The sequence below is a fragment of the Carettochelys insculpta genome, chromosome 21, assembly GCF_033958435.1.
Source record: "Carettochelys insculpta isolate YL-2023 chromosome 21, ASM3395843v1, whole genome shotgun sequence".
In the NCBI taxonomy this organism is placed as follows: domain Eukaryota; kingdom Metazoa; phylum Chordata; order Testudines; family Carettochelyidae; genus Carettochelys; species Carettochelys insculpta.
Window position 1 is genome coordinate 10,493,918 of NC_134157.1, and position 12,116 is coordinate 10,506,033.

Genomic DNA, 12,116 nt, shown 5'->3' on the forward strand with positions numbered 1-12,116 from the left:
GGGCTCAAGATGGAGCCAAGATCCCAGAGCTGGATCTGAGGGCAGCTGAAGCCCAGATGGGAAGTGGGCCTGCCTCTGTGTCTCTCAGGGGGGATGATGCTTTAACTTGGTCTAATCCAGTTAGTATCATCAGGGAATCCCAGAGACCAGACGATTCTGGTACTTGTTCTTTGCCTGATGCTGAGGTGTTACTGGGAGGGGGTGAGAGGACTCTGTCCTACCAGAGTCATCCTCTCGCCAGGACACAAGAACAGACGGGCAATGGAGTTACGCTAACTGATGAAGATAAAGGAGCTGGTAGCAGAAGGGAGGAGAGGGACCCTAACCTTCTGTCCGGTGGTACTGGCTGTCTGCCTGGAGGTGGATTACGTGGGAATCTGCCTGATGGGCCAGAAGTGATCCTGGGTGTAGGTGAAACACAGGAGCTGGTTGTGGCTCAAGGGAGCAGTGCCCCTGTGGAGCCAGACAGGGGTGAGTTGTTGTTTGGGGGAGCTCTCGAGGAAGAGAATTTCCCTGAAACTTTTCCTGACCCGTCTGTGGGGACTGCAGAAAATGGGAGTGAGGTGAAGGAGAGTGAACAGGAAAGGTGCATGTCTGTGAGAGCCGGAGCAGCCCTTTGCCTGGGGAGAAGTTTGTTTCAGCCCCTGATGGCCAGGACCTGCCTGAGTGTGAAACCACTGGCTGTGCTCTGCAAGGGTCCAAAGCAGGCAGTGTAAAAGTTTCTCAGGAATTGGAAGCTGGTGCAAGTAAAGTAAAAACTATCAGGGAATGTGAGCAGCCCTGTGAGAACCAAGTAAAACAGCTGCACAGCCAATCTCTGTAGGATGCAGGAAAGCGCCAGCAATTCCCCATCTCCAGATGGTGGAAACACTTATATTCTCATACTGGATTCGACTTCTGATTCCATGGGGAGGCAGTAGTTGGAGGTGGAAGGATGAAGGAGCTGTGGGCCTGGTGGGCCAGTAAGGGATAAACAGGGATTCCTCCATGTGGATTCTGCGTCTGGGACTCACAAAACAACTCTCAGAAAGCAGTTTGGTTTGCAAATTTCCAGGCTGGCTGGGAGGGGGCCATCTCCCTGAGATCATCAATGGCCCAGCTCTTGTTAGAAGGGAGGGCACAGCCAGAGAGATCAAATTTCCACCCCAGGGGGCAAGAGAGAAGATTAGAACTTGATGGTGCTAAGAAAGGCCTCAGCCATTTATCCCCAAAATACCAGATTCTCAAGGGGGTTACACAAAAGTTGTGGTCTACCAAAGAGCAACGTAAATGTACAGTTGCAATGGGTTTGTTCTGTTACTCACGCTGACTGCTGTAACCAAGGGGTGCTGCTACCAAAAGCTGTAAAATTGTACCATGCACTGAATGTTTGAAAAGAGCCATGTGACATGAGGACATTGATGTAGAAGCATGAATTGTATGTTGAAGGAGTCTGTAACTCTGAAATGTCACCATTGTTCCCTGTAACTAGTCTTGCAACCTCTGACATGAGAAGGAACATTCCAAACCTATTGTGTGGCATGGAAGGGGAAACTGAGGCACACAGCCATTGTGGTGGTCTGGCTAAATGCCAAGGATGGAAGCATTTGCACCTTCCGTTACTGGACTGTAACTGAATTCCAGACATTGGCTGGAGCAGCTGTATGGACTGGTGGTCAGATGGGGCAGGACCCAGACCACAAAAGACCTGTTTAATCTGTTGGTGCTGCAGCATCTGTATGGGCTCTGCCTGCCCGACTTGAGAACGTGGCTGACGGACCGGGGCCGAAGCAGCGAGACCAACCAACCCAAGGGAACTAAAGGGACTTGCCCGGCTGCATCACATGAAAAGGGCCAATACCAAGCTCCTGAGTTGGAGCCTCCCCCAGCAGGACTATAATGTGGAGGTGGTGCACATCAAGGGGAGCACTGAGGGTACAGCCGATGCCCTGTCACGAGGGGAGAGCCCCGAACTTCCCCAGGTCACCAGTTGAGTGACCCTGCTCAGTTCGGTCTGGAAGGGGGGAGAGATGTGATGGAGTGGGGGATACCTGTGTGTGTGTGAGTGGCTCACAGAGGGTGTGGGGCTCCTGCTGAGGGTAACCCTGACGACCAGGTAACACCTTTGTACTGCAGACAAAGGAGGAGGTGGAGCCTGAGGGGTTTAAATTGGAACTGGGAGTTGGAAGCAGTTAGTCTGGGCTGAGGGAGAGCAAGACAAAGGAGGGGGCCAGGCCCCAGCTCTGGGGGCCCCTCGGGGCCTCCTCTCCTCAACATGGATGGGACTGGCTGTCTCTGCCTACTGTACTAACTCCTCTGTACGATGCTGTGTCCTGTCGGCTAATAAACCCGCTGTTCTCCTGCTAAGTGAGAGACTCTCCTGCCTGCGGACAGGGTGCAGAGCTTGGGGGACCCCAGAACCCCATCACAGCATTGTACGTGACACACATGGGGATTATCAGCAGGAGATATTCTATGCAGACCATAGAGAAAGAGGACTGATGTCTCTCTTGTCCCTGGCGGCCTATCAACTTATTGCTTTCAGAAATTTGATCTTTAATCTTCACTAGAAAAGTCACCTCTCACTGCAAAGGCTGAAGACCATGGGGTTGATCTTACAGCCCATTACACAAATCAGTGGCCTCGGTGAATTCAGTGGGGCTAAGAGCTGGGTGAACGCCACCCTATGCCAAGACCAGAAGGGCAGGTCTATGTAGTGGCTTGGCTTCAAGATGGGTTTCACCTGGCATCTCTGAGGGTTTGTAAGAACTAATTCAGCTTGCCATGATGCATGCGCGCGCACACACACATACACAGCCACAGAGAGGTAGTATGGTGAGTGACTGACATTCACTAGGCATGGAGCAGAGGGACAGGAATAGGTAGACAGGATAGCTCTATATAAGGAGAAAACTCTCCTTTCCTTACTGCTACTCCAATCGCTTATGAAACCTTGTCACTGTTGAGTTGTAACGGAAAAAGTGCTTGTGTTGTTTTAAAAAAAAAAATGCAATATTTAACAGCCCCATCAGGCACAGGTCTGCCATTTGGAAGCAGTATTCACTTTTTCCATTAAGCTGGTATATTTTGCCAACGTGTTTTTCTTCAGTGTTCTGGCACTTCTGCTCATTCCAGTCTTGTACAGTGTTGGCTGTCTGAGAAAAGCAACCGTATATCCAGTGCCAGCTGGAACCTGTGCTGTGAATCCAGCTCTTTTACTACCTAGTCAGCGTATGTGCAACTGAATCATGGGCTAGCTATTCCCTGAAGCTCATTCCCCTCGTTGTGTTGTGTTTCCTGTGTTGGTCAATAGGAAATCTAGAAGGAAATGAGGGGGCGGGGCGGTAATTTCCTTTCCTCACCTTGTTTTTTTTTTTTTAAATGGGCTTTAACTTTGTGGCGGATGACTGGACTAGTGACTGATCCATCCTCTATACAGATACATAAGCCTTGGCCTCACTAGAAGGTGCTCCTCATTCATATGAACTAGCTCATGGGATCAAGGAAAAGATAAAATCTGAGTGACGACCGGGGCATTATGATGTCTTAACACTAGTTCTCCGCTTACAGTGAGCCCCGGCCTTTCTTTAGCTCCACCTGCTAGTGTGAGAAAGGTACAAACTGCCTTGTCTTCCCTGGGATTTTAACTCATTGTAGTTACCACGAGTTAGCTAACACAAGTTGTGTGCTTCCCACCCCATTGATGAAACTCCCTCAGAATAAAGTCCTTTTTAAGCTCTGCATGATTTTGCAGCCGTGCTCAACACACCAGAACTAAGCTGCTTCTGAGTTCTAGAAGATGGTTGATTGTGTCAGTTTGCTGGGTCACAGAAATGAAGGCCCTGGGTCTGAGCTGGGTTCTGGTCCTTTTATATCACGCCTGAGGCATATAGGAGCCAGGACATGTCTTGCAATTCCACTGGGGCGGGGAGGGTTCCCTGGCTGTGTGTGGCCAGTGTAATGGTGGATCAAGAAGGTGTGCCTGGAATGCATTTAGCTTCAGTTAGAGTTGTTGGGTTGTCCCTTGGGTACCTTCATAGTTTGGGCGTAATTTAAAGCAGCTTTGGGGTCCCTCCTGCAACCTGAAAAATGAAGCCTGGAGCAAGGAGAGTGCAAAATAATAAATTGGTCCATCTAATTAATTTCTCCTGATGCTGTAGAATGGTTCCAGAGCTTTTTTCAGCCAAGTTTCAAAATATAGCAAGCAGCGGGGTTCCTACATTATTTTCTCTGCTAAATATAATAGGCCATATCCTGAACTGGTATAAATCAGCATGGCTTCACTGCAGTCAATGGAACTGTGATATTCTACAACAGCTGAGGAGGAGACGCACCCTGATAAAATACCTCAATGAAATTTTTCATGTGGAAGAGCTGGGAAAAAGTACATTAAATATACTGAAATAAATATACAATTATTTTAATTCACCAGCTATGAATGGGGTCTTTCATGTCTTTATCCCACTCCCACCCCAGATATAATATTGGCCTGTCTGAAATGAAGTACTAGTAGCAGCTTATGAATGATCCATGTATTTTCTTTCTCTGGTGAAGGATTTTATGTAGTTTACATTTTTTGTCTGTGTTCCTCCAGCTGCCTAATGGCCTTGAAACTTCTACCTCGTTACTAAATTTTCTCTAGAAGATGAGAGAATTTAATCTTATAATTTTCCACAGATATTTCTTAGTGAATTTAACCAACAAGCTTCTTATATTTTTTGCGCTATTTGGATCATGTTATTTGTGGGCTGAGGGGTGCTTTCTGTTACCTTGCCAGCATAGCTTTTCCTTCCTGCTATTGCTGGCATGCAGAAGCTTATAGTTTAGCTAACAGAATGCTTTGCCAAATCTAGCTTCACAGGTGTAAAACACTAAGAAAGGTGCCTCCCCATAGCATGGAATCTGCATTTGGGTGAGGAGGGGGGTGTTTTTTACTTCTACCCAGACAATCAGGATTTCCCTACTCATTGAGCTAGTGAGAAGTGTATTAAGGGTAGTGCCCCAATGGAGGTGGGTACCAAAGTGTTTACAGACTGTGCTTTCTGTTTGTAGCTTTTCTTTAGAACAAAATTAATTAAACCACATAGGGCTTTCTGTTCTAAATAAATGCAAGAGCAGCACAATTCAAACTTTGTTTGCTTAGATACAAAGGTCATTCACACGACGCTTACTGGATATCCTCTTATCCCCTCGCACGTATACTTTGGTCAAGCCCCTCTTTCTCCTTCCTTGGAATTGTTCCATGTCCCTTTGCATCCTTGTGGTCTAGGCTGGCTAATGCATGGCATTAGTTTCTCTGTAGGAACTGATGATGTGACACTTGCCATCAATGCAGAAAAATGCTCTGATCCAAATTCAAAGCCTGATCAAAAGCGCGGTGCAGTCGATGGGGAAAAAAATCTCATGGAGCTCAGTGGGCTTTTGATTGGATCCACAAGTAGGATGCTGATTATGGAGTCCCAATAAGAAGCAAGCAGCTAGTTCTGTGCAATCAGGAGCTGGTCCTCCAGCTATTGTTGTTAATGGCAATACCCTACGCACCTGTTGATTTCAATACATTCACAACTGAGCCTTTGTTCTGAATAAAGCTTATTTTTATTTTAAGAGCCAGACTTGAGCAATGTTTTATAATGTCAATATTTAAAAACTGTAAAACAAAATCCTGATTTTTTTTTTCCTTCTTTGATTTTTAGGGGATCCCTTTTTCTCTGGACTGTCCTATATTTTACCTGTTTTCTTGGATTCACACAGGGAAGTCCTGAAGGTAAATTACATTTGTTTGTTTGCTTTCTACCCAATAAAGAAAAATGTGTAAATGAATTTTAGCCAAGGGGTTTGGCTTCAATTTATATAACTTTTATCTCTTTAAGAGCCTAATGCACAGACTTAATATACTAACTTCTGCTGTTTTGCTGCAGATAGTTCAACTGATGACCTGAGTTGGCTATCGAGACATGGAGACCAGTAGTTAAGGCCAGATTTCTAAAGATACTGGGATGCTTAAAGATACAACTCATGGGATTTTCAAATCTATCTATATATCTTCATCTTTTGGCACCTACATGCCTTTTAAAAATCTGGCCCTTACAGCCTTTCTATCTAATGAAGGTGGTCACTAATGAGCTGTATGCCTGGGAGGCTGGTATTATAATTCCCATTTTACAGAAGCGGCATTTGAGGCACAAAGATGATGTAGCCTGCTTCAAAAAAGGCTGTGAAACCACCTTGTCCTCAGGTATGGGAAAACACATGCTGCTGTTTTCCTTATATTACATCACCTGGCACAATGCAATGCAACTCCAAGGTTCTCCAAATCAATGATAGATAACTTGTTGTTGCAGAGGTGAATCCTACCTAGTACATCCTAGTCTAGCCTTTCCCTAGCCGAGATGCATTCCTAATGGACCCTAATTGCTAAGAGTATGAGTCAGCTCATGCCAGCAAGAAAGCCTTATGTGGTTTTCATCCCCTCATTAATGCTGGGTAATGGCCCCTCACCACCCCTTAATAGCCAATTTCTCCGCTGTCATAGCTGCACTCACTCTTCACTTGGGAAAGCAGGTAGCTTCTTCCAAGATGGTAGTGCCCCTCAATAAGTCAGCACATAAAGTGTGGGTCATGAGACCAAGAGATGCTTTTCCTAGATCCTGTGCAAGCCAGTGTGGGGAGGCGACTGGTCCAGCTATCCTTAACAGAGGTTCATTGTGCTTTCCACCCAGAAAGCCCATTGATAAGATTCTGCACCAGTTCCTTCCCAGTGACTTCAAAAGCCTTAAATTTGAGCTGAGCTCAGTTAGATGCAGATACATGTGCCCAGTATAAAAATTCACAAATACCTATTCCTGAGTCATTGCTACCTAAAACATAAAAAAATCTAATTTCTATTGATCTTCCCTTCCCCCTTTCTAAGCTGCTCCTGCCTCTCGTACAGTACAGAGTTCCTTTTGAGGGTGATGGAGAGGAAGAATCAACTGACTTATGTGACTGATCAATCTCCCATCAAAATCAGTGAGAGACTTTCATTTGATTTCAGTGGGAGCTCGATTACATCCTTCAAGTGAGGCATCCACTTCTCACAAGTTAATTTTTAACACTTGCTATTCTGGAAAGAGTCCTAGGTTACTTCACCACTTTTCTACAGGACGAGAATCCTTTGGGGTAACTATTGAGCCACGGGGAGTTCCAGGAAGCTGCCCAGTTGATGATGGTAAAAAGAACTCTGTCTCTACACAGCTGGGTGATGGAAACTGAGCATCTGTTTGTCAGAGAGCCACCTCCTCTATCTGAAAATAGCAACACCTCCTCCACATGATTTACTTAGGGTGCAGGCTGGAACTGAACAACTTCCTATGTAATCAGCAAGCATAATAAGTGGACTAGCCGGCTCCAGGCCTCTTAGGCTCCAAAACATGAAGGAAAAATAGAAAGTTGGTTGAAGCTCAGCTGAAATGCAGCCCACAGAGCACTCCCTGCCACCAGCAATTTTGAAAAATGTAATATTTTCCAAATTCTTTTTTCCTGCAAAGGATGTGAACATCTGGTTGAATCACTTAGTCAAGCAGTTTTCAGAGCAAGTTTTATGTTAGTATAAGAGAGGGTGAACAAATACTATGTTTTAGTTATTCTTTTCTTATTTTAGTTTGAATAGACTTTTAATGCTCCATTTTGGGGGCCGTGCTGCCTGGTCTTTTTATTCCCAGGGTAATTGTGGTATGTTTAAATGTTTTTGGCTGTTGTCATCCATGTAAAAAGAAAGTTTTGTTCTTTGCATGTGCTTGTGAGTACATACATGTGCACACACACACTCACAAAACCTTACATTTCATAGCATGGTGCTGTGAAAACCCTTCCTCTGCAAAGTTGTTTCTGTCTGTAACGGGATGAATTACCTTCCCTAAATCATACTGCATTTTGAAGAGAAAAGGATCCTTCGCTTATGAGTAAAGGGAAAGCTCTTTCCTTTAAGATTTTGATGTGGGCATACAAATAAAGCGAGGCTAATGAACGTCAGAGGTTTGAGTCCATATTATCCGGACCTGGGGCAAGCCTGTTGGGGACCCTATGCAGGAATATTGTGTCTACTCCCCACAATAGTAAATTGGGCAAGTTCTTGTAATAAAAAGGGAACAGGGGGCCCTCTTGAGCTGTTTGTGGACCCAAGCAATTTTTGTCTGCTTCTGTCTAGTGCTACCTTACCACTCAAGAATGCAAGGCAGGGATAATCTAACTCTGGTTCCATGCAAGTGAGCTTCAGGAGTTTCCCATTGACTCAAATGGAAGTGGTGTCCAGCCAATGCCGAAGGGAAGGGATGAAAAGTCTATCTTAATTATGTCCATGCAGAAGAGATAATCCATTATAGGCTCATTTGTGGATATATTAATATTGGTGTTTATCCCTGGCTAAACAAGCCCCTAGTTCCCAGGCCTTCCCCAACAGGAAATTCTAGAGCAAACAAGAGAAGAGGACAGTGTACCTTGGAAGTGCAGCACTCATACAAATGTTACAAATTCAAAAGTTAATAGTCCAGTTCATCAGCTGGTGTAAGCTGCATCGTTCCACTGATGTCATTGGAGCTGTGCTAGCTGAAGTTCCTGGCCAACATCTTTGAAATTTAGACTTCATGTGACCAAATTTGGGATATAAGCGCTAGACTGAAGCCAGTGGAGGCCAGTTAACTCAGAGTTACTTCTCTTTCTGGTTTTGCGTGGGAGGGGGCGGGGAGAGGGAATAAGTTAGACTTTTCAGCCTCTGGTGAGTACCTCTTTCAAGGATATGATAGTTCAGAAATTCCTTCTGTATGTTGCTTCCTTTCCTAGAGAGAAATGTGCCCTCAGCCCCCAAATAGTGCAACTTGAGTACCACAATAAAGCCTTCATCTGCACTACAGACCTCACAGCGGCCCAACTGCGCCGATGCAGCCATACTACTGTAAGATTTCCCAGGTGTCTCCTCTGTGCCCGTAGGAAAGAGCTCTCCCATTGACATAATTAAAACACCCCACAGGACCAGCCGTATCTCTCTCGCAGCAGGAGAGCATATCCTGCCAGCGTAGCATTATCCACACTGGCACTTTTGTTGATGTCACTTATGTCATTTGGGTGTATGGGGTTTTTTGTTTTGTTTTGTTTTGTTTTGTTTTGTTTTCCCATGCTTCTGGCTGGTGCAAGTTATTCTTGCAAAAGTGCTACTGCTGACGTGGCCTTAGTTACACCCGGCTGAGGGACCGAAAGCTTTAGTCTGTTTATTTTTTTAAAAATAGGTCTTAATGGTAACTCTAGGAGGTGAATGTTGGAGGGAAGAGGTAAGGCTTTGATAAACTCATAGCGGTGTAAAGAAGCCAAAACTGGCACTTGCTCCCCTTTAGTTATACGTTAGTTGGCTGCATCTCTTCATGGAACTTCTCTGGGGACATGCCCACCAGTTCAGTGGAATCACTGAGGGTTGTAATTTGGTAGGCTGCTTGGACAAATTTATGGCAAAGGGTGGCTGATCGTCGAGCAGGAAAAGCCACATTCATCCCCGGCACAAACGCTGATGGAATCAGGCTTCATGCAGACATTGGGCGTTTGGCCCAATTTTTTTTTTCAAGACTATTTGATACAGTTGTTAATGAGGTAGTTGGATTTGTAGTTCAAACAGCAGCAGCAACCTCTGAGCAGGGGAAACATGGTTATGTCTTTACAGAGCAGCTCCCTAGAGTACAAAATATTTCTGCCTTGTCGCTATAATACATCTCCTGAAGAGAACCTAAAAATACATCTGGCAATTGGAAGCCAGCATGTAGCTTCTAGACTTAAGCAGCAGATTTATTTCCTGAGGTCCAGATCCTGTTCTCTTTGAAGTCCATGGCAAGACTCCCATTTGACTTCACAAGAGCCAGGATTTGGCCTTTAGCATTGGAAACAAGTTGGGAAATGGTCCAGAAGATAAAGTGACTTGTAGGATAGCTCTGTACCTCCTCCATTCTTCAGCAGATGGTGGGGGAGGGGGATTCCACCTATGCTGTGAGGACAGAATTTCCTATTGGGGAATGTCTGGGGATCAGAGGCTTGTTTAGCCGGGGGTAAACACCAATTTTAATAAATACATTCATGTGCATACAATAAATCATCCCCTCAGCACAAAAGTAATTGAGAGAGAATTTTCATCCCCCTTCACATTTGACCCTCAACTTTTGTGTGGCTGTGTCTGCTATAAGGGGAATTGAAACGTCTTAAAAATAGAAAGTGGGGTGGGAAATAAAGCAGGTCCCAGACGAATGAAGTATTGATTTACTTGTTCTAATGCACGGAAATGGTTAAGGTTTGCCAAAGTCTAAGGACAGAGCTGTTCTCTTTCTAGTGTTCTCTCCTCCTGGCCCAAATCCATGCTAGGCCTCATAGTTTTCAGCCTTTCTAGCAAACACTCACAAACTCTCTCTGTTCCAGTTCCACAAATCCTTAGAACTGTGTTGAATATGTAACAATTAAGGGTGAAGAATGCCAAATTCTGAAGGCTATTTGGGGGGAGTTTTCTTCTTGGATTATTTTTCTTCTGCTGTTAATTTTTTCATCTGTGAGGCCTGTGATGTTAGTTGAAGTGCAGCTGTGGCTGGCGCTGTTACGTTCCTGATTGTTTAAACTCTTCTTTTTTGTAGGCACCTGCATTGAGTAAAATGGGTGTGCAGACCTCTCTTAGCTAGATTATCCCATGGTCAGTTCCAATAAGAAGATTAGGTGGCAATCTAGGAATAGGGATTGCAGTTTGTCAGTTCTCTATATGCCACGAAAAATGTAACCCTTTGTCTCTTTCTGAATAGATCCTGTCCACAGCATGCTTATGGAACAAAGATAGCAACCCTATTTGTGGAAAGAACAGTAGAATAGGGTTAAGGGACTGATCCACCATGATTTCTAAGGAAAAGACCTATAGGCTATGTCTACACTACAACAATCTTCCGAAAGAAGTTCTTCCGGAAGATCTCTTCCGAAAAAACTTCTTTCAAAAAAGCACGTCCACAGACAAAAAAGCAGATTAAAAAAATCAATCCGCTCTTTCAATAGAGAGCATCCACACAGCCCCCACTCTTTTGAAAGAATGGGCCAAGGAGCAAAAAATTTGGAGACGTGAGGAAAAAAGGGCCCATGGAGTGTCTATACATGCTGCCCCCACCCCCACAAAGAAGGTGCTTTTCCTGATCCAGGAGCAGGAGAGTTCTTCCAGAAGAAGAGCTGCGTTCTTTTGATTTCAGATCAGAAGTGCGCATTTTGTGTGTAGATGCATTTGATTTTCTGAAAGAACTTGCTAGTATAGATACAGCTATAGAGTTTAATAGGGAGGAAGCCAATAGGGTTTTATATAGACATTAGATCCTATGGCTACATCTAGGCTGTAACCAGAACTTGAAATAATTTATGTAATTTGCACAACACAAGTTGCATAAATTATTTGTTAGCTTATTTTGAACTTGATGCCATCCAAACATCACCAAAGTTCAAAATAAGCAGCTATTTTAGGTTTCAGCAACCTCTCTCATGATGAGGGGTAGCAGAAATGGAATACGATGCTCAAAATAGCCAATATTCTAGACGTAGCCTATGGAATTTACTAGAGAACTTTGTTCCTGCTCGAGTATTCTGTGGGTTGGTTTAAATACTCTTTGGAAAGATTTATTATTCTCTATATGCCTTCTTTCTATTAGAAGCTGAAGTCAACAGGAGCTTTGCTGTAAATTTCAAATGGGAAGAGAATTTGGATTGTAAATATCCCCATTTCTTCCCCTTCCCCCAGCTTTGCTAATTCCCTGCTCATCCTTAGGACATTCCTTTATTAAAAGTTCCTTCCCTCTGACCTCTCACATGGACCGTGTCTTCTTCCTTCTCTTGAGCTCTTGTACATTCTCCTCAAACACAGTAGCCCAGCTGGTAGCCAGGTGGCCATAGTTTGTGCCACTGTTATCTGCTTATCTGTTGTGGACTCTTTGCTCTTCACGTGACCCCTCCGCAGGCGGAGTCAGGAGCCAGAGGATTCTACCTTAGTTTGCCCATTGCATGCCTTTTATCCTGGTTAACAAACATCAACCTATTCACTTACCATCCAAGTTAATGTTTGTAACTTTTGTACAATATGTGAAATTGTGTGTGTGAGTATCTATTGT

At 44.5% G+C, this 12,116-nt stretch overlaps 1 protein-coding gene across 5 annotated transcripts in view; it reads left to right on the forward strand.

The window, feature by feature from the left end:
* Positions 1-12,116, forward strand: part of LOC142023834 (uncharacterized) — a 260,378-nt gene that overhangs the window by 12,507 nt on the left and 235,755 nt on the right. For all 5 annotated transcript variants that reach the window (XM_075015186.1, XM_075015187.1, XM_075015188.1 and 2 more), the window contains one exon: positions 5,673-5,743. In XM_075015186.1, the coding sequence (XP_074871287.1) occupies positions 5,673-5,743 (71 nt within the window). The remainder of the gene's footprint in view (positions 1-5,672; positions 5,744-12,116) is intronic.